Below are 24,342 nucleotides of genomic sequence, written 5' to 3' on the forward strand. Positions count from 1 at the left end.
AAGAAGTAAATAACCCCTAAGAAAGTAGATACTTCCTTCAAGGCAGAGGGTTTGACTGTCTACTTGACATGCAAATGCAGTTTTATGGAGCCTTAAGTACCTGAACATACTTTGTAAGGATTTCCTTAGTATCTCCTACGCTGCATTGTCAGGTTTGGCTTTAAAAAAACATGAAATAATGCCATTTGCAGCAACATGGATGGACCTAGAGATTGTCATACTGAGTGAACTGAGTCAGACAGAGAAAGATAAATATCATATGATGTCGCTTATATGTGGAATCTAAAAAAAAAGGGTACAAATGAACTTATCTACAAAACAGAAAAAGAGTTACAAATATGGAAAATAAACTTACGGTTACTGGGGGCAAGGCGGGGAGAGGGATAAATTGGAGATTGTTATTGACACATACACATTACTATATATAAAACAGATAACTAATAAGGACCTAACTGTATAGCACAGGGAACTCTACTCAATACTCTGTAATGGCCTATATGGGAAAAAAATCTAAAAAAGAGTGGATATCTGTATACGTATGACTGGTTCACTTTGCTGTACACCTGAAATTAACACAACATTGTAGATCAACTATACTCCAATAAAAATTTTAAATAAATTAATAAAGGCTCCCTTAATCTCCATGCCTCCGAACTTGTGTCCTTCGTTCAACATTTCTTATGCATCTGTGATATTCCAGCACTAGGCTGGCTCAGTGGGGACGGTGGCAGCTGATGTGACCTGGCCCCTAACCATACAGGTGGTAGCCAGGGTTTGGTCGGGTGGGAAAAGAGAATCAAGATACAGAAAACTATCTTGGCAGTTTCTTATTCTCAATATACTGTTCCTTTTAGCTTTATATATACAATTAATTTGACATAAAATGACTCTCCTCTTTTCCCAAGTGAAAAATATAGGATTCTATGCAGGCTTCTTGCCAAATACAGGCAAACCATAGCACAACAGTCCTCTAGGCCAGTAAATATGATGTTCGTGTCCAATCCTGGACCAAGTTACATTTACGGCACTTTAACAGAATGAATAATATTAAAACCTATGGTACTCCACAAATTCTATGTATGAACCATCCATTCCTCCCCTTTCCACAATTTAATTCTTTAAATGGCACAATCTTGAACCATTCAGTGCGATTTACATTAATGCAGAGAACATTTTGAGGGCAGGTCAGAATTAGCCAAACTAGAAACTCGGGTTCAGAGAGGACTAATCTGTTCATTCACTGACTTGCACATATGGCTTTGAGGCTGTCACCTCACACTCCAAGGATCTCATTCCCACGAGGCAAACGTTCAGCCCACCTGTTGACTGAGTGAGTGGGGTTGCCATTAGAACGTGCTATCTAAGTGCCTGAGGCCAAAACCAAGGGCAGGTGCCTCCAAGTCCCCCTTAGAAAGTCTTCTGTCTCTGGTGTGCTTCCTTGCTTTCCTTTTTTTGGAGTGGGGAAGGGGGACCTAAAAATTTACATTAAATACCTCATAAGCAAAGATGTGCTTCTGACACCTACTTCTACAAGTTCAGTAAACCTGCCGCCAGGCACCATCATTTCCTCCTGGAAGGGGAGGATGCTGAGAAAGCACAGGTGAGCACAACACCTAAGCTGGGGGATCGGGGGAGGCTTATTTCTCTGAAAACAACTTCAGGCTGAAGAAAAGAGTGAAATTTTCTGTAACCCTGAAGAAATAACTGACTATCAATAACCTGAGCTGCAGGTCAACAGAAGGCCTCTTAGAGAGAATTACCAGATGAACATCAGGGTCAGAGTATGCCCCAAGAGGACCCGGTAGCGGAACAGGTCCAGGACACTTCCCGTCTCCCTGCAGCTCCTGCTGTCCGGGTGTGTTAGTGAGAAGGTACACTTGAGCTGGCGGTTCCTCTTGGCGATGAGGTGCAGCGCGGCTTCAGCCTCACGCAGTCGACCCTGGGAGTATAACCAACGAGGTGATTCAGGAATGAATCTGAAAGAGATGTCATCAAAGGCTGTATATTCGTATAGGTACACGTGCACCAGAAGGAGACAAATCACCCACGCCGTACGTGGTCCCCAAACCACAACCGGATTCCACGTTAGGTCTAAGGCTTGACTCTCCCAATGACACGTGGAAGAGAGAGAGGGCTGCTGTCAACAGCTGCCATCATTAAATGATGGCCTCCTTTACGAATGGAAACCAAAAACACACTCCCAAAATTGCAGTAAAAAAGTAAACAGTATGCATTTACTTTTAGGTAAATGTTAATATATGAATGGCAAGTTAAGTTTACAGTACTGAGTAATTCTTCAGAAAGCATGTGTCAGAGATATGGCTCTAAATCATAGCCAAGTGTTGTTAGAATAATACTGCAGAGTGGGTTTTTAAAGTTCTGAAAAAGCCTCACAAAGAAGATTAAAATCTCTCTTATCCATCAGAAAAGAATTTTTAAGTGTTTTCAACACAGTGATATGTTATTAAAAAGGTAGAGTTATTTTAAGGCTACACATAAAAATGAAAAAGGGTTTATCACATCTTAACTACTTTTGAGCTTTAAAGCTTTAAAATACTCCAATCAGGGGCTTCCCTGGTGGCGCAGTGGTTCAGAGTCCGCCTGCCGATACAGGGGACACAGGTTCGTGCCCTGGTCCGGGAAGATCCCACGTGCCACGGAGTGGCTGGGCCCGTGAGCCATGGCCACTGAGCCTGCGCGTCCGGAGGCTGTGCTCCGCAATGGGAGAGGCCACAGCAGTGAGAGGCCCGCATACCGCAAAAAAAAAAAAAGAGTAAAAGTTTATTTTCTGGTTAACTACTCCAGTTCCAAAACAACAGTTACTTCTTACTATAGCTACAAAGTACTGAACATTTCTATTGCCACTGATACCTTTCAACAGTTTCAAGACTTAGATATTACGTATCTTTTCTCCTCTTCACAGTTCTGCATACTCTTAGAGGACTTTTCAAAAACCAAAGGGTGGCAGGAACATGGAAGCCTTGTTTACAAAACACAACATCAAGTACCTTTTGATCTAATCTGATATTATTTTCCTAAAATGAAACTTGCATGAATAATACTAAAAAAGTCTATTTAAGGTGCCTTTCAGAACTCCCCATGCCTTTCAGTAAGGATAGTGTTGGCAACAAACACCACAGGATTTGGAACTTCACGGACAGCCAGTTCATCAATAACCATTTACTGAACACTTTCATTTTGTATGGAGCAATGTAATAGGTGCTGAGAGGAAAGACATGGAAACAAAAAAGCAGGCATTTTCCCAGGAGTCCTGCTACTGGGGAGAGATTATTCATGTACAACATTTGGTTGTCAACAAAAGCAGGAACAAAGGCCTCTACAACATCCTGAAAAATTCTTTTATTTACTTTTTCATTGCTATCTGATGATTGTTACTAATACACAAGTGAATAATCAAGTAAAATATTGTTTTGTTGGATGTCTGCCGATCATCACTGGATCCACTGGCCCTGTCCACCAGCCCATATGTGAGGTACCTATGTAAGACTACCTGATCAAGTCTAAATACAAATAAAAAGAATATAAGACTAGTGGGGTGAATAGAGAGAGTATACTTGGGATAGAAATATAAGTGAAATGCTAGAAAGTCTATGATAGTAAAAGTGAAAGCTGAGGAGCCCTAAGAGGAGTGAAAAAGGACCAACAAGGAAAGAGTCAAAATATAGGAAGTTATTGTTATCTTTGGATAATTTAAGTCATTTTTCCCCTTCCTATTAAGCTTCTCTGTGTTTTCAGAATTGTTTATAGCAGTAAAAATTACTTTTAAAACTATATAAATCATGTTTAACGATGATATTTGAGAGATATTCAGGCTTTGGAAATCTAACTCTGAGTGAATAAAACGATTTCTACCTGGGAAAGGGTTTATCTGGATTATGTAAACTTAGGACCTGATATTTCTCCACATTTTGAGAAGCCTATAAGTTTCTCAGTAACGAAGGCTCACCTAGTTGCCAGTGGACAGATTTGGGAATATGAGTTCTAACACACGCTGATTGCACGTGCAAAACAGTAAGACATGTTTTTAAAAGAAAAAGCAGGCCCTTGGACATGCTGCCTGCTACATAGTGCTGTACTCACCTTTAGAAGCTGCAGTGCTAATTTAACAATGAGGCCTCTGCTCAAAAATGTCCTGAGAATTTCTTTAAAGGTGGAAAACCTTCGTAAATTAAGGGGGCACTGGTTTCTAAAGTAAAACTATCCAAATTCAAGTACTGTGAAAATAAGGAATTTTTAAGCTAAGTCATAATGTCTCTAGTAAAACAAACAAGGTATGTCTCTAAAATAACATGACTTTTTCTGATGTTGCTGATGGCTAACGCAGGCTAATTCCAAAGGCTTTTCGTGCCAACATCTGCCCAGTGGATACGAGGCGTCTCCTGTGTGGAGGAAGGCCCAGAGCTCTGGAGCTGGGGGAAAGGCAGCTGAGCAAAGAGCCTGTGCTATCAGAGAGCTCCTGCTTTATAAAGAGGACAGGCTCTGGGTGAGGCAGAGATAAGGGGCCACTTGAAGGGTGCCAGTTTAGTGCTGCAGAATTAAGAAAAGAAAGCGAATGACTGGAGGTCTGACCTGGAAAAGTGCGGAGGGGGTGGCATTTGAGCAAACTGGGAACGCTATTAACTAATAAAGAAGAGAGATGGGGAGGAGGGCGTTGAAGGAGCCGGCAAAAGCACTGAGTAGGACACACGGAGGCCGACAAGCCTAAGCTGCAAACTGGAACAGAGAGCAGCTTAGTGCGCCTGGAGCAGCGTGTGTGAGGTGGGGTGGGAGGGAAACTGGAGGCCGGCCGCAGCAAGCCTTACTTTCTAGGCCTGATGGAACACACATACATTGTGATTTCACATGCTCTTTTCTCTACTTTCTGTTTTTCATGACCTGAATTAATTTCCCAGCGAGTCAATGTCCCCACCTAGCACTAAGCAGTAACAGACAGACGACACATTCTGAAAATGAAAAGCGGAATGGCTCGGATCATCCAGTGAAGTCACTCTGCTACTGAAGGAGAGATGAAAGCCAGCCTGATTAAGAAGTATGCGACTTACTAAATATTTAAAAAGAAAATTCGTGGGAACACTCTTTTTTTTTTTTTTTTTTTTTTTTGCGGTATGCGGGCCTCTCACTGTTGTGGCCTCTCCCGTTGTGGGGCACAGGCTCCAGACGCGCAGGCTCAGCGGCCATGGCTCACGGGCCCAGCCGCTCTGCGGCATGTGGGATCTTCCCGGACCAGGGCATGAACCCGTGTCCCCTGCATCGGCAGGCAGACTCTCAACCACTGCGCCACCAGGGAAGCCCCGTGGTAACACTCTTGCACTGCTGGTGGGAATGTGAATTGGTACAGCCACTATAGGGAACAGTATGGAGGTTCCTTAAAAAACTACAACTAGAACTACCATATGACCCAGTAATCCCACTACTGGGCATATACCCTGAGAAAACTATAATTCAGAAAGAGTCATGTACCAAAATGTTTATTGCAGCTCTATTTACAATAGCCCGGAGATGGAAACAACCTAAGTGCCCATCATCGGATGAATGGATAAAGATGTGGCACACACATACAATGGACTATTACTCAGCCATAAAAAGAAACGAAATTGAGCTATTTGTAATGAGGTGGATGGACCTAGAGTCTGTCATACAGAGTGAAGTAAGTCAGAAAGAGAAAGACAAATACCGTATGCTAACACATATATATGGAATTTAAGAGAAAAAAAAAAGGTCATGAAGAACCTAGGGGTAAGACCGGAATAAAGACACAGACCTACTAGAGAATGGACTTGAGGATACGGGGAGGGGGAAGGGTAAGCTGGGACGAAGTGAGAGAGTGGCATGGACATATATACACTACCAAACGTAAAATAGATAGCTAGTGGGAAGCAGCCACATAGCACAGGGAGATCAGCTCGGTGCTTTGTGACCACCTAGAGGGATGGGATAGGGAGGGTGGGAGGGAGGGAGACACAAGAGGGAAGAGATATGGGAACATATGTATATGTATAACTGATTCACTTTGTTATAAAGCAGAAACTAACACACCATTGTAAAGCAATTATACTCCAATAAAGATGTAAAAAAAAAAAGAAAATTCGTTGATCTACTGATATTTATATGAATGCTTATTAATTCAAGGAACTATACTAGGAACCCATTTATTCCAAAAATTTACAATACACAAGCTAATAAAATATGGTTAATTTTCCTTTCTAATAAAATTATGTCACTCTATTTCACATAACTAAATTCATTTCATAAATTTTGCCTTTCTAAATATACATTAACTATTTCTATTATATTCATTTTTGTACTTAACAATCCTCTTACTTTCAAAGAGAGAATGAAAACAGATTTCAGGCCAATTCCCACCAAATCTCAGTTAGTAGAACTTGAATAAAGGATTACTATATCAAATCGCTATCTGAGTGAAAATTCTATTACGGGTATCTCTCACTTCACAGAAGAAAGGTGGTACCATTGGCTGAAAACTGTATTTATCTCAAAGATTTTAATGATTAAAATTAGAGCTCTGATACCTGAGGGGAGAAAACCTTTCAGAAGCACAATAAAACTTCTGGTGAAATAGGCCTAAGTTGGTGGCTCATCTTACAGCCTTTAGAGGACCATGGTGTGATACTCTGGATGAGTTTTTTGTAGAATCCTTCCCTGACCAGGGCATCAACCTTTTACTGCTTTGAGTCCATGCACTCTAAGGATTTCTCCCATATCTGAGTATCTTCCCATGTCCACATGAAGAGGCCCTGAAATTATACTCATCCGTGGGATGAAGAGGTGTCACTATATATTCAATATGCACAGATTGCTCTATAATATCATACCTCAGTCGCACCCCTAGCACGTGATCTGACCAAGCCTGAAGATCTTTCAGCTTGAAGCATTAGGTTAAAAAAGAAATTGGTACCCTCCATTGGCAATATGAAGGTTAAAATGCACTCTACTGAGAGGTTACTTTAAACAAGGGATACCTGCATTCTGAATTAATTAAGCATCTCTCTTCCCAGGAGCTGCCAAGCATTGGAGCGCTTGCGGAATTTAGTTCTTCACCAAAGTCAGTTCAGGCAAACTCCTGAAAGGGAATAACGCCGCTCATTGACCCGCATCCTCTTAAGACATTCCTTCTGCTTATTAAATTAAAAGTCTAAGAGGAAAAACTACTTACAAAGATAAGAGAAAGACCACTGTTCCCTGCAGGTTAACCAGAATGGCTAGGGTTCTCCAGGAGCGGACGAAGTATCCCAACAGGGCATACTGGGCGATGCCGACTGCGAAGAAGAGGCCACCGATCGACCCTAATTCAGGAAAAGAGACCTGTTACTGGGGAAAGGACCATCTGCAGCCCCATTTCCAACCCAGGTCACGGAGTCAATCCCTTCCTTGTGAGATGTCAGCAGAAAGAAAAACCTACACAAATATGCAGGATCAGATGATAAAACTAGAAGAGAGGCCAGGAAATTAGTGGAAAAGAAGGAAAGACAGATGAAAAATACAAACCACATGTGGTCAAGATGAATTTTAAGGGCCTGCCCAAGTGCTTTCTGCATTGATGTTGTGCTGACATCCACCTGAACTTGTGGCTGAGGCTTGGAAATATTGTTTGCTACGTGGTGGGAAGGTTTCTAGGTCATGAGACTATGAAAATGCTGGGACTGCATCTTTAGCACAGGGGCTGTCCCTGAAATCCTTATCTTAAATCACAACCTACTCCCCAGTTCTCCCTACTGTCCTTCTCCACTTAATTTATCACCATCGTATATATCACCATCAGTTATATTTGTTTCTTGTCTGTCTATCCCAAGTAGAATATAAGTTCTATGAAGCGTGAATTTTTGTCAGCACACTGACAGAAAAAACATCATCTATGGGGTTGTTAAGGATCCTATGGTTTTTGAAATAAATGCTGAATGGGTACAAACCCACTGCCTTGCCCAATATACTGGCAAATTCTATACCTCTGACATACTTTCTGTACCTGCTACTATTAGTAGTAGTTAAATCTATCACTATTTATTTATATCATAGCTACTATTTATCGAGTACTAAGCCTTATCCATACATTGTCCTATAGTGCAGGTACCATTATTAGCCATACACAGCCATATAGCTCAGAGAAGTTAGGTGCCACTGCCTAAAGACACAGGGCTGTGTGTGGCCCAGACAGGAGGCATTGTCCCCTGGTCTGTCTGACTGGAGAGCCTGCACTCTGTACCGTTCCCCTCCCCGTCACCACCCTTCTGGGGAAAGGCGGCCTCCTGTGGGCATCCCACAGCAATAGGACTTGTTACAAGAACTTTCTACAACAATCCTGTAGGACAAATGTTTCTCTTATTCTTGTCCGTAGATTATTAACCTATAACAAAAACAATGCCTTGTATGCTGTCTGCCCTAGTGAGGAAAAGGGAGACACAGAAGGGAAAGCTGCTGTGACAGCAAGTTCAGTGTGCTCAGAAAACCAGTCAGAGCATGTGGTCCACTAAGTAAGGGAATGCAGACTTCCATTCCCTGTGATTTCCCTGGAAACTTAAGATAATCAATAGCTATTACAGGTTCATTACAGTGCACCGAATAGCACCTGGTTTCCAAGAACAAGGGTTTCTGTCATTGCTCAGAACAGTCCTGAGTACTCAGTGCCCACTGACAACAATGTAGGCAAAAAGTCCAGAGACCACAGGATGGGACCACTTCAGAGGGACCAAGTTCAGACCCCAGTTCTGCCACATGCTGCTGGGTGACTTTAGGCAAATCCATAAATGTCTCTGAGCCTCAGTTTCCTTATCAAGAGAAATAATAATATCTACTCCAAAGGGTAGTTATTGGTTGCAAATGAAACAATGCATGTGGTACAAATGTGAGGACGTTATTATCGTCCTACTGTTAAAATGGGTATAGCCCCTTATATCTATTAACCGCCCCCAAAAGGCCATCTGGAAGCCTCCTCTACCTAGCCTCCTCTACCAATAATTATAAAATACTGTCTACCTAGCACTCCTTTCTAATTCCAAGAACGCTTTCCCTTTTTCAGAGAGATGACCTCCCCATACTTTACCCCTGTGGTTCAAGTCAGGGCTGCCAGTCATGGGCCTCTTGCTGGGACCATCAGAGCTCCTACCAAGGATTTTAAATACTGGACGTGGTGGTGAAACCTGAGAACTGCTGGGCCCCATCCCTGACTGAGCAGAGGAAGCTTCTCAGAGATGATGGGAAACAGAAATGAGATGCATCTGACTTCCGGGTTCCAGGTATCGCAAGGGCCTGGCTCTTCTGTGGTTTGGTTGTGTTAACCAAATGATTTCCCTTTATACCTAAGCTCATCACAGTTGAAACTCTGTCTCAGAAAGACTTGGGATCAACTGGATATAATGGATGGGAGGAAATGATTCAAAGGTTCTAGTTTAATGGCTTTAAATAAAATGATGACATTACTATAGAGAGAGGTCCCAGAAGAGGATGGAGATTTTAGGTAAAAGAAAGCAACATGTTTAATTTGAGGTGCCAAGAGACATTCATATCTAATATCCAGCAAGAAGCTGCACATGTATGCCCCGAAATGACAACAGGGATAAGGTGAGGATACAGGTGTGGTAAGGCTCTAGGTCATTTGGTTAAAAAATTTAATTAGAAAAATAAGAACACTTCAAATCACCACTTTTGCACATTGTAATTCTGGAGAACCATAGGTGGTTGTGTAACTGTTTATGGGCGTTTGGGTATTTATGCCTATTTTTCAGATTTCTTTTCTGTTTATTTTAAATTAATTTCATGTCTGCTATTCCCACTCAGTTCACACTAGTAAAAGCCAAATTTCAGCAGGTTAGAAAATAGTGTATAGTGATGACTTCGTTTTTGTAAATGTCTCCAGTGATCTCTCCAGTTTTCAAGCACAAGCCATGAAGTCCCCTTGATTCCTCTTGGTCTTGCCTTTTCTGCTGGTTCTTTAACAGGTCACGTTCCCACCAAATCCAGCTCAAACGCACCCTCTTTCCTCCTCCACTACTCCCACCTGGTCTAAGCTGCCTCTGGGTTGCATGGGGCCAACCACACCAGCCTCCTGAATGACCCCTCAATTTCTACTCTTGCTCCTCTATAATCCAGTCTTCACATGCCTACCAGAGTAATCTTTCTGTATACAAGATCCCATTGTTCCTCTCTTTAATTCACTCACTGGCTACTGACTGCACTGTGAGTGAAAAACCCCCAAAATTCCTCATTTGGCCTATCATGGGCCCTATATCATTCTGCCCCTCCAATCTGATCTCATCCCAACCTCCCCATGCCTCTCCACACTGCATCTTTTCAGGTCCTCAGAGAAGCTCATTCCTACCTCAGGGCCTTGGTCCTTGCCATTCCATCTGACTGGAATGTTCTCTCAGAATCTCACATGCCTAGGTCTCCCTCATCATTCACATCTTTGATCAAACATCTACATCTCGGTTTTCTCCAACCATCTGTCCCCTGCACTTACTGCCTAGTCTATTACCCTGTTTAATTTTCTTCACTGCACTTAAAATTTTCTGAAATTACCTCATATTGGTTATGTCTCTCCTGATTAAAACATAAGCTCCATAAGAACAAGGACCTTCCCCCACCCTGGCCTGCCATGTTCACCCTTTTATCACAAGTGTCTATAAAGGCAGTGTCTGGTACATGGCAGGGTCTATTTAATAAATGAATGTTGTAGAACAGATATGCAAAGAAGAAGCTCTAGGACACACAGCAATATGTTTACAGTGGTGATGTTCACGTGGGTAGGACTATATGTATTATTTATATTTCACTTCTATATGCTCTTGATTTTTTTTACAATGAACATCAATTCCTTTTGTTATATTTATATAAGAAAAATAAATAATAAATATATTAATATGACATTTTTCATAGCTTTAGTATTTTATTTTTTCTACTCAATAATTTTCAATCAATTATCCTCATTCTTGTTAAGCAATACACTGCAAATTGGTCAAAAATGGATGTTTTCAGTTTGTATTTATATTTTTTATATGTACTTTACATAGTATTTTATACATACTGCAAATACTTGGTAATCAAGCACAATTTTTCAAAATCTTTTTTAACTGCTAAACAATTAGGCTACTTCCAACTAATCCCCTATTGCTAACCTTTTAGGTTTTTTTCTCAGTTTCTTGCAGTTCATGAGCGTATCTGAAGCCACTGGAGTGTATAAAATTGTGCTGGAGAGAAAACAGCTTAGAAAGAAAGGCCAAGGACAAAATTCTGGGAAAGACTCGGCTCATGGGAGAGGGACGAAGGAAGCTCCTCACAAGAGTTCCAGGGGCATCAGAATCTTCTGTCCTGGTGCAGGTCAAGTGCACTGGCCTTCAGGGAACTCTCTCAAGCTCCTTCTGAATTTCACATTGAACTTGGCAACCATCTGATACCACTGTTGCAGGTTTTTTTCCTTTCTCCCTTTTCCCTTAGCTATAGAAATTTTAATAGCCCCATCTTAACTCAGCTTCAAGGACAAGAATGGAAAGTAAATGCGCTTTAAGAGCAATCTTTTCACTGGCTTTAGGCCGAATGGCAAGGAAGCAAGAGACCAGGAGGTCTTTCTTTTTGCCCAAAATATGCAACAGGGCAGGAATAGTCCTAGAGAATTGGGTAGGGTGGGGGCAGTATATGTGTTTTCTAAGAGAGCACCTTCTGCATGGAACAACTAGAGTCAAATGTGAACATTTTAATAGAGAAATGTGCTGGGTACATGAAAAATATGTACTCATGATGCTCTACACGAGCAAGATTTTAGTTTTTTAATTTTTTAATTATTTTTTTTAAATAAATTTATTTATTTATTTTTGGCTGCACTGCGCCTTTGCTGCTGCCTGCAGGCTTTCTCTACTTGCAGCGAGCGGGGCTGCTCTTTGTTGGGTTGCGCGGGCGTCTCATTGCGGTGGTTTCTCTTGTTGCAAAGCAGGAGCTCTAGGTGCACAGGCTTCAATAGTTGTGGCTCACAGGTCCTAGAGCACAGGCCCAGTAGTTGTGGTGCACAGGCTTAGTTGCTCTGTGGCATGTGGGATCTTCCCGGACCAGGGATTGAACCCATGTCTCCTGCACTGGCAGGCAGATTCTTAACTACTGCACCACCAGGGAAGTTCCTGAGCCAGATTTTAGACTCAGGAAAACCAAAACCCCAGGAGAGGGTGCCTTTGTGTCCTCCCCGGACAATGTGAGTGGTCGTGATCACCATCATTACTCATTTCTTGGGAAGTCCCAGCAAGTCTGAACCCACTACTTGAAAAAGTGACCTTAAAAGTCTCAATGCAAATTGAAGACTCAGAGGACATTTTCTCACTGATCCTGACTTAGGAGCTGGGCTAGGGAAAAAAGAAGCCCATCTCTAAAGGCTTTGAAAGCTGCTATAGATAAAGTGAGTCATAAAAAAGCACCACGTGTAAGAGACAGGCAGGAAGCCTGTCCTGCTAGGACGGAGCAGGTGTCTCTTGCTCCCCACCTTAATTCTAATTTGTCCAACCCTCTGTGTCCTTCAGCTTGGACGGCAGTTTGGTCGACATACAAACAGAGCAAAATTTATTTTATTTAGCTTTGTCTTCCAGCTCAATACATTAGCCCTCACCAACTTTGAAAACACCACCAAGCGAGAAAAAAATAGGCTAAGCAGACCAGTATTCGTATGAGGTGACCCACTGAAGATCTAAGAGGGGAGTACTCAGGGAACAGTGGGACAACATGAGCCTGGCGTCATCCTAGCCCTGTCAGTCACGAGCTGTGTGAAAATGGGCATATCACCCCTCCTTTCAGAGGTGAAGTGTCCTCACCTGTAAAATGAAGGTAGAAATTCTTAGCTTGTAGGCTCTGGGATATGACAGATGAGTCAGATGCCTAGCATGGTACCTGGCACATAACAGATGCTCAGCAAATGGTAGCTGGCACGCTCTCATCCACATCCTCATGCAGGCAAGTTCCTACAGTCCCACAGTCAACTTGTTCCCGTATTAGTACAAGAACATCAATAGCACTCAGTAATTGTCAAATGAACGGAAAGCGAAACAAAGTTCTCACTGCAAACCTACAGTCCACAAAGTCGAGTCTTAGTGCAGTTGTTCTCCTAAGACATTATTTTAAGTCAAGGAGCTTTTAAAATCATTTATTTTACTATAGTGTAGTTCGTAAGAAGATGATGGGATAGTTAAAAATAATACAGAATATGGCCTCTATTTTGGAACTTAAACATCATTAAAGAAATACAAGAGTACTACTAACTTGAAGAGACCAATAAAAATCAGAAAGGCCTATGCGACAAGGATTTAATACAATACAAGACGAAGGCACTGAGAAAGGAGTTTCTAGTGTTTCCTCTGCACTATTTTTCACTTTACCAGTAAAAAGCAGTTAACGAATGCCCTTAGGCAATCTGTGAGGATGGGGCAAGGTCACCATCTGTGAGGCAGGCCCCATGGGAGACTATCTAGAGAGGAATACACATAAAATGACTAATGACTCGTTCAAGGTCATATAGAACAAACTCAGGAAAAAATCTAATAGCTGGATAGAGCACCTCAAGTCCGAGTGCATTTTTAGACTCGATGGTTGAACTGGTTCCTTATCAAGTTGTCTGGAGCAGCTCCCCATCTCCATGTCTGCATGGATTGAAGCAGTACCTGCGAGTGCCCAGTAGGCGGTGCCCACACATTCGTTCAGCAGGACAAAGGCCACCAGCGACATCCCTCCATTCATCACGCCCACCAGGAAGCGAGTTACTGCAAAGAACTCATATGAGGGGGAAAACCCATTTGCGATAGCAAATAAGATGTCAAGAGCACAACCTAGAAAGAGAAGAACACTATTCAATAATGCATAGGCAAAACAGCATTTGATGAACGTAATGTATTATATTCATCAGTTTGTAAAAAAAATCTTTGTGAATTTAAATTTTCTGAGCTATGTTATTTTTTAAAAATAGTTTCTCTTAAAGACTATCAAGAAAAACTGAGGTTTTCTTTGTTACAAGTTGATTTCTGTCATGCGCAGTTTTCAATTATTAACAATAATGCTGGAAACTGATAAATCTTAGCTCGTACTCAGCTTGTCAAGAGGACTATGCGGAGACCTACAGGGCTCATCTGCAATGAATCAGCACACAAGATACAAGGAAATGGATCCAGTAGACTGCCTCAATCTTTGTTCTCCTTAGAAACATGGCATGAATTAGAATCCAGGGATTGCAGAATTCACCACCATGAAAAGCTTACAGTGCAAATATCTGGCCTTCCTCGGGTATGCTGGTCACTTTAAAATGTTTGGCCAGAATCAACTCAGCCTCTTGCCAGTGAAATAAAAATCAGTTCTGGGTCCACATGGCAATTCCCTGAGAACCTTAAGGAAATGGTCCCCTTATTATTTCCCGGGGAACCTTAGGGAAATAACTCCTCTTATTCAGTCCATGAACGCTAAGAGATTACCTGTGAGATAGACTTTTTTCCTTCCGAACCGATCTGAGAGCTGACCAAATGAGATAACTCCCACAAACACACCACTGAAGAAAAAAGAGCTTGCTGCACTCACTTTGTAAGATCTGTTGGCAATTAAAAACCACTAGAGAAAGAAAGAAACAAAAGGCACTTAGGTCACAGAAAAGATGGATGGATGGAGTTAGCTATTAAAAAAAACAAATGTACAACAAAAACTTGAATATTGGAACTTCGCCACTGCATTACCACTATTAACCGGAATTCAGCAGAACATCCATCCAGGACAACACCCAAGGAGATTCTGTCTTCAGGAACCCCAGAAATCATTATTATAAAGTGCTCCCACAATAGTCTATACACATCTTGTGCCAGCACTGAGCACAGTATGTAACAGCTAATTACTTACTCATCTGTTGGTCACGTCTTTGATCCTAAGTCCCTGTGTTTCTAGACAGGAGGAGCCGTATCCCATTAATTTCCATTTCTCTGACACCTAACGTTTTACACGACATATATGAGGCAAAAAATGAACGGTCCTTTTCTCCAATAAATTAATGGGTTTAAAATCTCTTGAGTACTTTCCTTGAAAAATTGAACATACCATTACCTTATGATCCAGTGATTCCACTTCAGAGTATATACACAAAAGAACTGAAAGCAGGGATTCACAGATTTTGTACACTAAGGTTCATAGCAGCATTAGTCACAATACCCAAAAGGTGTAAGGAACCCAAATGTCCATTCATTGATGAATGGATAAACAAAATGTGGTATATACATCTAATGGAATATTATACAGCCTTAAAAAAGAATGAAATTCTGGAAAGCTACAACATGAATGAACCTTGACCTTACACTAAGTGAAACAGCAGACAAAAAGGGAAAATATTGTATGATTCCGATTATGAGTGTGATATTGTAATTTACAGTAAGCAACACATATTTGGGTTTTATCCATTTTTTCTGGAACACAGCTCCTGAAATCCTCGTAATTTCCTATGTAAGAACCACAGGGATATCTTTTTTTTATAATATTTAGATTTTTTTCCCAGGTCCTGGAAAAGCTTCAGAGCAATAAAGGTAAAATGGGTGTCTTTTGTTATTTGTAACAAGCCTCTTGCTTATGTTAATGAGGTGACTTTTGGAAAGCCCTTAGATGGGGGCTGGTTGTCAGGGGAACCAACCATGTGAATAGAGGGCTGGGATTTCAGTCCTACCCTCTAGGCCTCTGGGTAGAAGAGAGAGACTAGAGGTTGAAGCAACTGCCTACGGCCAGTGGGTTAATAAATCATGCCTTCGTAATGAGGCCGCCATAAAAATTCAAAGGGAAGGGGTTTGGAGAGCTTCTGGGTTAGTGAACATGTGCAGGTGCTGGGAGGGTGGTCAGCTCAGAGAGGGCATGGAAGTTCTGTGTCCCTTCCATCCTTCCATATCTTGCCCTGTGCATCTCTTCCACCTGGTCATTCCTGAGTTATATCTTTTTATAATAAACCAGTGATCTAGTAAGTAAAATGTTTTCTTGAGTTCTGTGAGCTGCCCTAGCAAATTAATCTAACTGAAGGAGGAGGTCCTAGGACCTTCTGATTTATGGTCAGTTGATCAGAAGCACAGGAAGCAGCCTGAACTTGTGACTAGTGTCTGAAGGGGGTGGCAGGTGCAGTCCTGTGGGACTGAACCCTAACCTGTGGGATCTGATGCTAACTCCAGGTAGATGGTGTCAGAACTGAACTGAACTGCAGGGACACCCAGCCAGTGTGGCAAAATGGCTTGAGGTGGGAACCTCCCCCTCCACACACACACACTCCCACCCACCCACATTTGGCAGCAGAAGTGTCTGAAGGGAAGTAGTTGCCGGTAGAGGAGAAACCAGAGGAGTGTTTTTCCTTTACCTGGAGTAGTCACATCCACAGACACAGAAAGTAGCATAGTGGTTACCAGGGGCTGTTAGAGTGAGGAGTTACTGGTTAATGAAGATAGAGTTTCAGTTTGGGATAGCGACAAAGTTGTAGAGATGGACAGGGGTGATGGTTGCACAAAGATGCAAATGTACTTCATGCCCCTGTACTGTATACTTTAAAATGATACATTTTATGTATATTTTACCACAATAAAAAATAATCCCTTGAGCACTATTACCTTCTATTTTAGGAAAACTTATAAACTCAAAGAGGAAGTAGTCATCCTCTGCTTAAAATGTCATTATCTAAAGCCCTGCCTAGTGATGTGCTACTGTGATCTTTGATTATAAAGCAACCTGTGTCTCAGAGGTGACCTCAGAGAACCAAGAGAATGCTCATCTCTCCCCTCCACAGCCCCCTTCCTAGGCTCAGCAAAGACAGGTTTAAGAAAACCCCTTCTCGAAAACTCACATGGAGACACCCCTTAGTTGTCCCTTCTCTGTCTTTCAGACCACTCCTGTCCCACACTTTGACAACCAGTCATTATGGCCCAAAGCACATCTAACTTCTCTCCTTCTCTTGTATTTCCTGTAAGACAAGATCGATAAAGATCCTGACAAGACAGCTTCTGTACATCTTTATGCAACAACACCACACAAAAATTTAGGCACTGGAAACAAGAATAATGCCCCTCACTAATGCTGTGCTTTACTTCTAAGTTCTTCTGTCCTTCACATGCGGTTTTTAACAAGATTAACTAACTGGTTTTCCTAGCTCTTCACGGATTAGAAATAGTAGTCTAGTGTGACATTGCCCTTAGAAATAGTAATCAGGCAGTTACCGCTCTTGGCGGCAGTCATAATTTAAATAAGAGAGTGATGGAAGCAATATGACTAAAAAAACTGAACTACATTCCAGGCTTTTTTCATTCCGGTATTCAATAAATAGTTGATTAGTTTCTACTAGAGGTTGGTAACTATTCTAAACACTGGGAATACAGATGCGAACGATCTAGATTTGGTTCCTGCCCTTATGGAGTATAAGTTCCAGTAGTGTAAGCTAGACATTAAACAAGCAAACACAGAGGGAGAGACTGGGAGGAAACCTCTTTAAATAAGGTACTCAGGGAAGCCTTCTCTGGGGAGGTGACACTTGTGACCTGAATGATGAGAAAGTGACCAACCCTGAAAAGCTGTTTGGGGAACATGAGGATAACTGCAACGGCCCTAAGGCGAAGACACATCAGAGCGCCTCTCATGGGGGTGGCATTAAATGAGGTCAGAGAGATGGGCAGGCATCAGGTCATGCAGGGCCCTGAGCCACGGTAAGGAGCTAGGATTTTATTCCAGTGCAAAGGGAAAACATTGAATTACTGTATTTGTGTCTCTAAAGATCAGCTGGGCCACACTTAGAGAATGCATTACAACAGGGAAAAGTGGGAGAAGGGAGGCTACTGCAATAGTTCAGGAGATAACGGGGGCTTGGACTAGGATGAAAGCAATGGTGATGGGATTACATGAATTACATGAACGTGGGATGGATCTTGAAGGTAGAACTAGCAGGACTTGCTGATGAATGAGATGTGCAGCGGGGAAGAGAGAAAGGGAGAGTCAGGATTTAACCTAAGTTTTTAAATTTAGCCATTCAGTGAATGGTGATGACATTTACTGAGATGGAGGAGGCTGCCAAGGGATTTCAGGTATGTGGTGGTAAATTTAGGAGTTCTCTTTAGACATGTGGAGGTTGAGATGCCTAAAAAACACCCAAGTGGAAATGCCAAGCTAGCATCTGGATGTGGGTCTTGAGCTTGAGGGAGAGGATGTGAGGGGTTATGAACTTAGAGATAAGGAAGAAGGCTCGGGCCAGAGGCCCAGGACACTTCCACATTCAGAGGCTGAGTAGAAGAGAACTGCCACAGAAAACTCACAAGCAGGAGTCAGAGAGAGAGCAAGAAAACTGGAGGGAGGGTGGTGTCACAAATACTACAAGAGGAGATGTGATTCAGGGAGAGAGGGGTGGTCAAGTTATGTCGAATGTTGCTTTAGAGGTCAAGTTAACCTGAGGACAGAGATGTGCAGTTATATTTGGAAACAAAATGGACACTTAAAAAATAGCAATTTCGGGCTTCCCTGGTGGCGCAGTGGTTGAGAGTCCGCCTGCCGATGCAGGGGACACGGGTTCGTGCCCCAGTCCGGGAAGATCCCACATGCCGCGGAGCGGCTGGGCCTGTGAGCCATGGCCGCTGAGGCTGCGCGTCGGAGCCTGTGCTCCGCAACGGAAGAGTCCGCAACAGTGAGAGGCCCGCGTACCGCACACACACAAAAAAAATAGCAATTTCAGTAGAGTGCGAATGGCAGCCAGATTGGAGAAGGTTGAAGAATTGGACGAGCTTGAGGAACTGCAGGCAGAGAAGCTATCCTTGCAGGAGAAAAGTACTTGGAAAAGCAAGACGGAAGGGGCTTGAGTGTACCAAGTAGAGCAGGTAGCCTTTCGTAGAAGCAGGGAAGTTCCACTGTAAGTGGGAGGAAGGCAGAATGTGGGTTCAGAAGCAGGTAGTAAAGGAACCTTTGCTGGACTGCATCATTGCTTTTTCACTGAAATATCAAGAGAGGTCGACTGTTGAAGGGAGTGTAAGTGGAGGGGGAGCCAGAAGTCTAAGGAGGAAGAAGACAGGCCCTTCTCAGAACGGGACATGGCCCATTCACAGGAAATGTCACACGACTGCCATACCGAATGCACACTTGAGTTTTGTACTTATCCATTTTGTGAGGAGAAGGTGGGGAGTTGGGGGGTTCCCAGGAGTATTCCACAGGGAGAGAGGTACCAGGAAGTTGCAGGGATTTGCAAAGGAGTGTTTATTATAATAACAAAATACATGCTGGTTAAGGAGAAAAGGAAGACATAGGAGGATGGTAGGTAGTGAAATAATGTCACCATCAGGAAATCCCCCTATTTCTTTAACTCCTCTGTACTTTCCATTCTTGCCCTTATTGAAATTTGGTTGTCCGCAGAGGAAATCACTCACTGAACAAGATCCCTCTCAACTGGAGGCTGTTTTTCCTTTTACACCCATGGACCTGAGAACCTGAGATGGGAGCAGATAGCCAAACTTCAAAATTGTCAGCTCGTGTGAAGATCACATCATTAGACTGTGTAACCTACTACCTTTCTGGGGCAGAGAATCTAGCCCATTTGGAAATGGCCACTCTTCCTTTGTTCCATAGGAAGAGAATGTTTAGCTGGGCATAAATTTCCCAATATCCCTGACAATTAGGATGGCCACGTTATCAAGTTCTGCACAATGAATGTAAGCAGAAGCATCATGTGGCAACTTCCAGGAACAGGTCTTAAGAGATGGCTGATCAGCCCTTTTCCCCTTCTTTATTTCTACTACCCTACTGCTTAGAATGCCCATTTGAATGCTGGAGCTCTAAAAAAATAAAAGCAGAGTTACCATATGATCCTGCAATCCCACTCCTGGGCATATATCCGGAGAAAACCATAATTTGAAAAGATACATGCACCCCTATGTTCACAGCAGCACTATTTACAATAGCCAAGACATGGAAGCAACCTAAATATCCATCAATAGATGAATGGATAAAGAAGATGTGGTATATAAACACAATGGAATACTACTCAACCATAAAAAAGATGAAATAATGCCACTTGTAGCAACATGGATGGACCTAGAGATTATAATACTAAGTGAAGTAAGTCAAACAGACAAATACCATATGATATCACTTATATGCATAATCTGAAAAAGAAAAGATACAAATGAACTTACTTACAAAACAGAAATAGACCCACAGACATAGAAAACAAACTTCTCGTTACCAAGGGGGAAGGCGGGGGATAAATTAGGAAGATAAGATTTAAATGTTTTGTCTTGTTTTCAACATTAAAGGACCTACTGTATAGCACAGGGAACTCTACTCAATATTTTGTTATAACTGTAAGGGAAAAGAATCTGAAAAAGAATATATGTATGTATATGTAAAGCTGAATCACTCTGCTGTACACATGAAAATAACACGACATTGTAAATCAACTACAATTTTTAAAAAGTAAAAAATAAAAAGATAATGTGTGTATGGAAAAGAAAAGAAAAAAAGCTGGAGCTCTACCTGAGGCCATGATGAAGAGGGTCACTTGTTAGTGATAGTGAAGTCAAAGGCTGGGTCCCTGACAACACTGCAGTAGAGCCCAGGCACTGCATATGTTTTTAAGTTCTCCAGATGATTCTCATAGGCAATCAGGTTAAGAATTCCTGCCCTGGACCTTGTCACCCTCAACAACAGCATCACCTCTAAAATCTTGATTTTGGACAGCCCACTCACCATTCCCTAGACTTCCACCCACTTCCTCTACTACCCCTGCTCCAAACATTCTTCAACCTCTTCAAGGCCTCCAGTTACCAAACACTATAGGAAGTATGGCCTGAGTCATCAAAAAAGCTTAAGTCATGTTAGGAAGCCCTGATTTGAGGATCTGTAAAGGAAATGGTAAAATACATTTTAAAGTTTCACACAAAATGATTAAAAGAGGTTTGGAATTTGAAGGAGAAATTCTGTTTTGTGAAAAATTAACTTATTTTGGATGTATGGATAGTTCTGTGACAGAATTTTCAACTTACAAGGAATGCATATGAGGATAGTTTTCCAGGTTGAAAAATGAATTAAATATTAGGTTGGCCTAGAGAAGACAGGGCTGCATTCGTCCCAGGGCTATATCCCTTCTCTTACAATGGCCAATAAAAAACAAGTACAATTAGGCCTTGTTAACACCCTGGAATTCAAATACTTGCTTTTATGTCTTTCATATTCTTAGTGTTTGCTTTGGTGCTTTCATGCCTTTAAAATCTGGCCTGCAAGTTTAGCTTTGACTATCCTGCACCTCAATTCTGCTGGTCTGTTTACATGGCCAAGAGGTTCAGGCTCACACTGACTGGTTTTGTGTTTAATCAATAAGGAGAGGTCAACGTGGCTGCTCCATCATCAACTACCCCGTGAACCATTTGGAGAACTTCTCAAACTCATCAAAAAGGCTGTAATACTGTCCTCCTAGCAATTGGATAACTATCAACTTGGATGGCAAATTTAGGAAGACATAGCCCAAGGAATGTTTGACCAGCAAATTTCAAATTCTAATTCTTAGGCTGCCAGTTCTAAGTGTCAAAGTAATTTCTAGTAGTTTTTCTTCAGGTCAATGCAGGCTGGGCTAATGCATCTTCCTACTTCTTCTGGAATACATGCAGGAACTGATAGAAAAATTGAAAAGCACTGCCAGGTTTTAAGAAAGCAAATTAGAGAATGTGAAAAATGGAACCCAGGAGATCTCACTGACAGATGTAGGTGAACTGGGGATGGTTGACTCAGGAATGCCAAGTCAAGCACTTACGACAATGTGTTTACAATCCACTTTCCACATTCCCTGTGCCCTAATATTGTGCAATTTTGGTTTAAATGTTTTGTCTTGTTTTCAATATTAAGAACTTTCCAAATATAGTTTACATACTTATCACATAGCTACTATATGATCTAAAGAGTTTCATTTCGTCAAAGCTCAGACAAAATATACCAATAATACACTAGGAGAGTGATCCCTACAGTATTCGAGAAAACGTATTGGGGGATGACCTATTTTTACAGTTTTAGAAAGAGGTCACCCACCAGGCTAGACTCAATTACTTGGTTATTTTCTTGTCCCTTTGGTCAATATTTAGTAACAAGGTAAAACCCAAACCAGGATACCACCAGGACACCAGAAATTAAACTATAAGAAACCTAAATATGATGACTGTGACATTCTTGAAACATGTGGTTTTTTTGTTTGTTTTTTTTGGTGGTACGCGGGCCTCTCACTGCTATGGCCTCTCCCGTTGCGGGACACAGGCTCCGGACGCGCAGCCTCAGTGGCCATGGCTCACGGGCCCAGCCGCTATGTGGCATGTGGGATCCTCCTGGACCGGGGCATGAACCCATGTCCCTCGCATCAGCAGGTGGACTCTCAACCACTGCGCCACCAGAGAAGCCCCGAAACATGTGTTCTTTATGAGGCTTTACATTTTAAAAATCATAAATTTATAAGTCACTCAAACCCTTAATTGGCTAGAGATTAAAGTGATGACTCTCCTATTCTTTTAATTTTTTTTTTTTTTCTTTTTTTTGCGGTACGCGGGCCTCTCACTGTTGTGGCCTCTCCCGTTGTGGAGCACAGGCTCCGGACGCGCAGGCTCAGCGGCCATGGCTCACGGGCCCACCCGCTCCACGGCATGTGGGATCTTCCCGGACCAGGGCACGAACCCGCGTCCCCTACATCGGCAGGCGGACTCTCAACCACTGCACCACCAGGGAAGCCCTCTCCTATTATTTTTAATGATAAGCCAAATTCTAAAGCTGCAGAATGTTCCTTTTTATATTATTTCACTTCAAATTGAAAAATCACTTGCAAATAGAAAAAGCAGGAAATCTACTTTTCTTTTCCCATACATTAACAGAAAAGGAAGAATATAAAGACAAAATATTTTCAGTGCCTCAGTTTGACCTAGCTATAGTTAATCTATTTGTGTTCCATAACCAACATCTGTATTTTTGTCCATATGCTTAACACAATCACTATATTGAGTTCTTAAGTTCATTTATCATACTGTATTTTCAAAAAGGATATAAGGAGCCTAGCATTAAAAGCACTGGTGCAATCATTCACTCATCTAAAGAAAGCAGACCTGAGAGAAAATCGGGCACAACTGGGGATAGACACCAAGAGCAGGTGCCTTGAAAAGAAAAGACGAAAGGAACATAAATATGGCAAATATGGGTTTGAGTACAGAGCCAGGTGCCATGCCAGGCCTTCCAGCTCTTAAAGAGGGAGAAAAGGCAGGCAAGCAGAAGCAGACAGTTGAGACAGTAACTATTGACCGGACATTAAGGAAGCATCTGGGAGGTTTTTGTTTAATATTAGGATTCTTACTGCTTAGAGGCTAAGAATAAATGGCATCTCTCAAAAAGGGATAAAGTATTGGTGTATGTCAAGAAAAGTTGCACTAACTAGAATATACAGAAGGGATAAACAGCAAGCTCCTACTGTATAGCAGAGGGAACTATATTCAATATCCTGTGATAAACCATAATGGAAAAGGATATGAAAAAGAAGGTATATATATATATATATATATATATATATATATATATATATAATTGACTCACTTTGCTGTACAGCAGAAATTAACACAACACTGTAAATCAACTATACTTCAAGAAAATAAATTTAAAAAAAAAAAGAAAAGTTGCTCTAGGTGGAATTCAGAGAATGGAAGAGTAACTGTAAGCATGGGTGTGGGAAGACCTGTCAAGGTCATTACAGTGATCCAGGCCAGCTGGACAAGGTGGAGACCTCAGAGAACAGAACAGATTCAAGCCGGATATACTAAGGCTGACTCATCCATGAGCAGGTATTATCTGACACCACTAGTATGGACTAGATCAACCACAGACTGAGCGAAGCTTGAGATAAGGCGGTAACAAAATATGTTTTAAGCATCTCCCTTGAAATCATCAAACCTTAAGCTTTAAGGAACTGTCACAAATCATTTTTCTGACACGGCAGAAATATAATTTGAAAAAATTAATTATTGCTTTAAAATGGATTGCATGCTTATATAATCCTAAAAATAAAATTAACATCTGAGTAATAAAAATATATATCCAAGATGTGTCACAGACATGTAGATCAATGGAACAGAATAGAGAGCCCAGAAATAAACCCATGCATATATGGTCAATTAATTTACAAAAAAGGAACCAAGAATATACAATGGGGAAAGGACGGTCTCTTCAATAAATGGTATTGAGAAAACCAGATGCAAAAGAATGAAACTGGACCCCTATCTTACACCATACACAAAGATTAAAAAAAAAAAATCCAAGTGGATTAAAGACTTGAGGGTAAGACCTGAAACCATA

At 41.7% G+C, this 24,342-nt stretch overlaps 1 protein-coding gene across 9 annotated transcripts in view; it reads right to left on the bottom strand.

Annotated features, from left to right (window-relative positions):
* The window catches only part of SLC22A15 (solute carrier family 22 member 15), a 119,500-nt gene that overhangs the window by 65,383 nt on the left and 29,775 nt on the right, over positions 1-24,342 (bottom strand). For 8 of the 9 annotated variants that reach the window (XR_007477596.1, XR_007477598.1, XR_007477597.1 and 5 more), the window contains exons 3-6: positions 14,469-14,601; positions 13,668-13,832; positions 7,196-7,325; positions 1,761-1,976 (exon numbers count right to left, since the gene is read on the bottom strand). Coding sequence is in view for 4 of the 9 variants with exons in the window: in XM_049710343.1 (XP_049566300.1) it covers positions 1,761-1,976; positions 7,196-7,325; positions 13,668-13,832; positions 14,469-14,601 (644 nt within the window). In the remaining 5 variants the exon portion in view is untranslated. The remainder of the gene's footprint in view (positions 1-1,760; positions 1,977-7,195; positions 7,326-13,667; positions 13,833-14,468; positions 14,602-24,342) is intronic. The other variant, XM_049710349.1, reaches the window with a different exon arrangement.

The sequence above is a fragment of the Orcinus orca genome, chromosome 1, assembly GCF_937001465.1.
Source record: "Orcinus orca chromosome 1, mOrcOrc1.1, whole genome shotgun sequence".
Lineage (NCBI taxonomy): Eukaryota > Metazoa > Chordata > Mammalia > Artiodactyla > Delphinidae > Orcinus > Orcinus orca.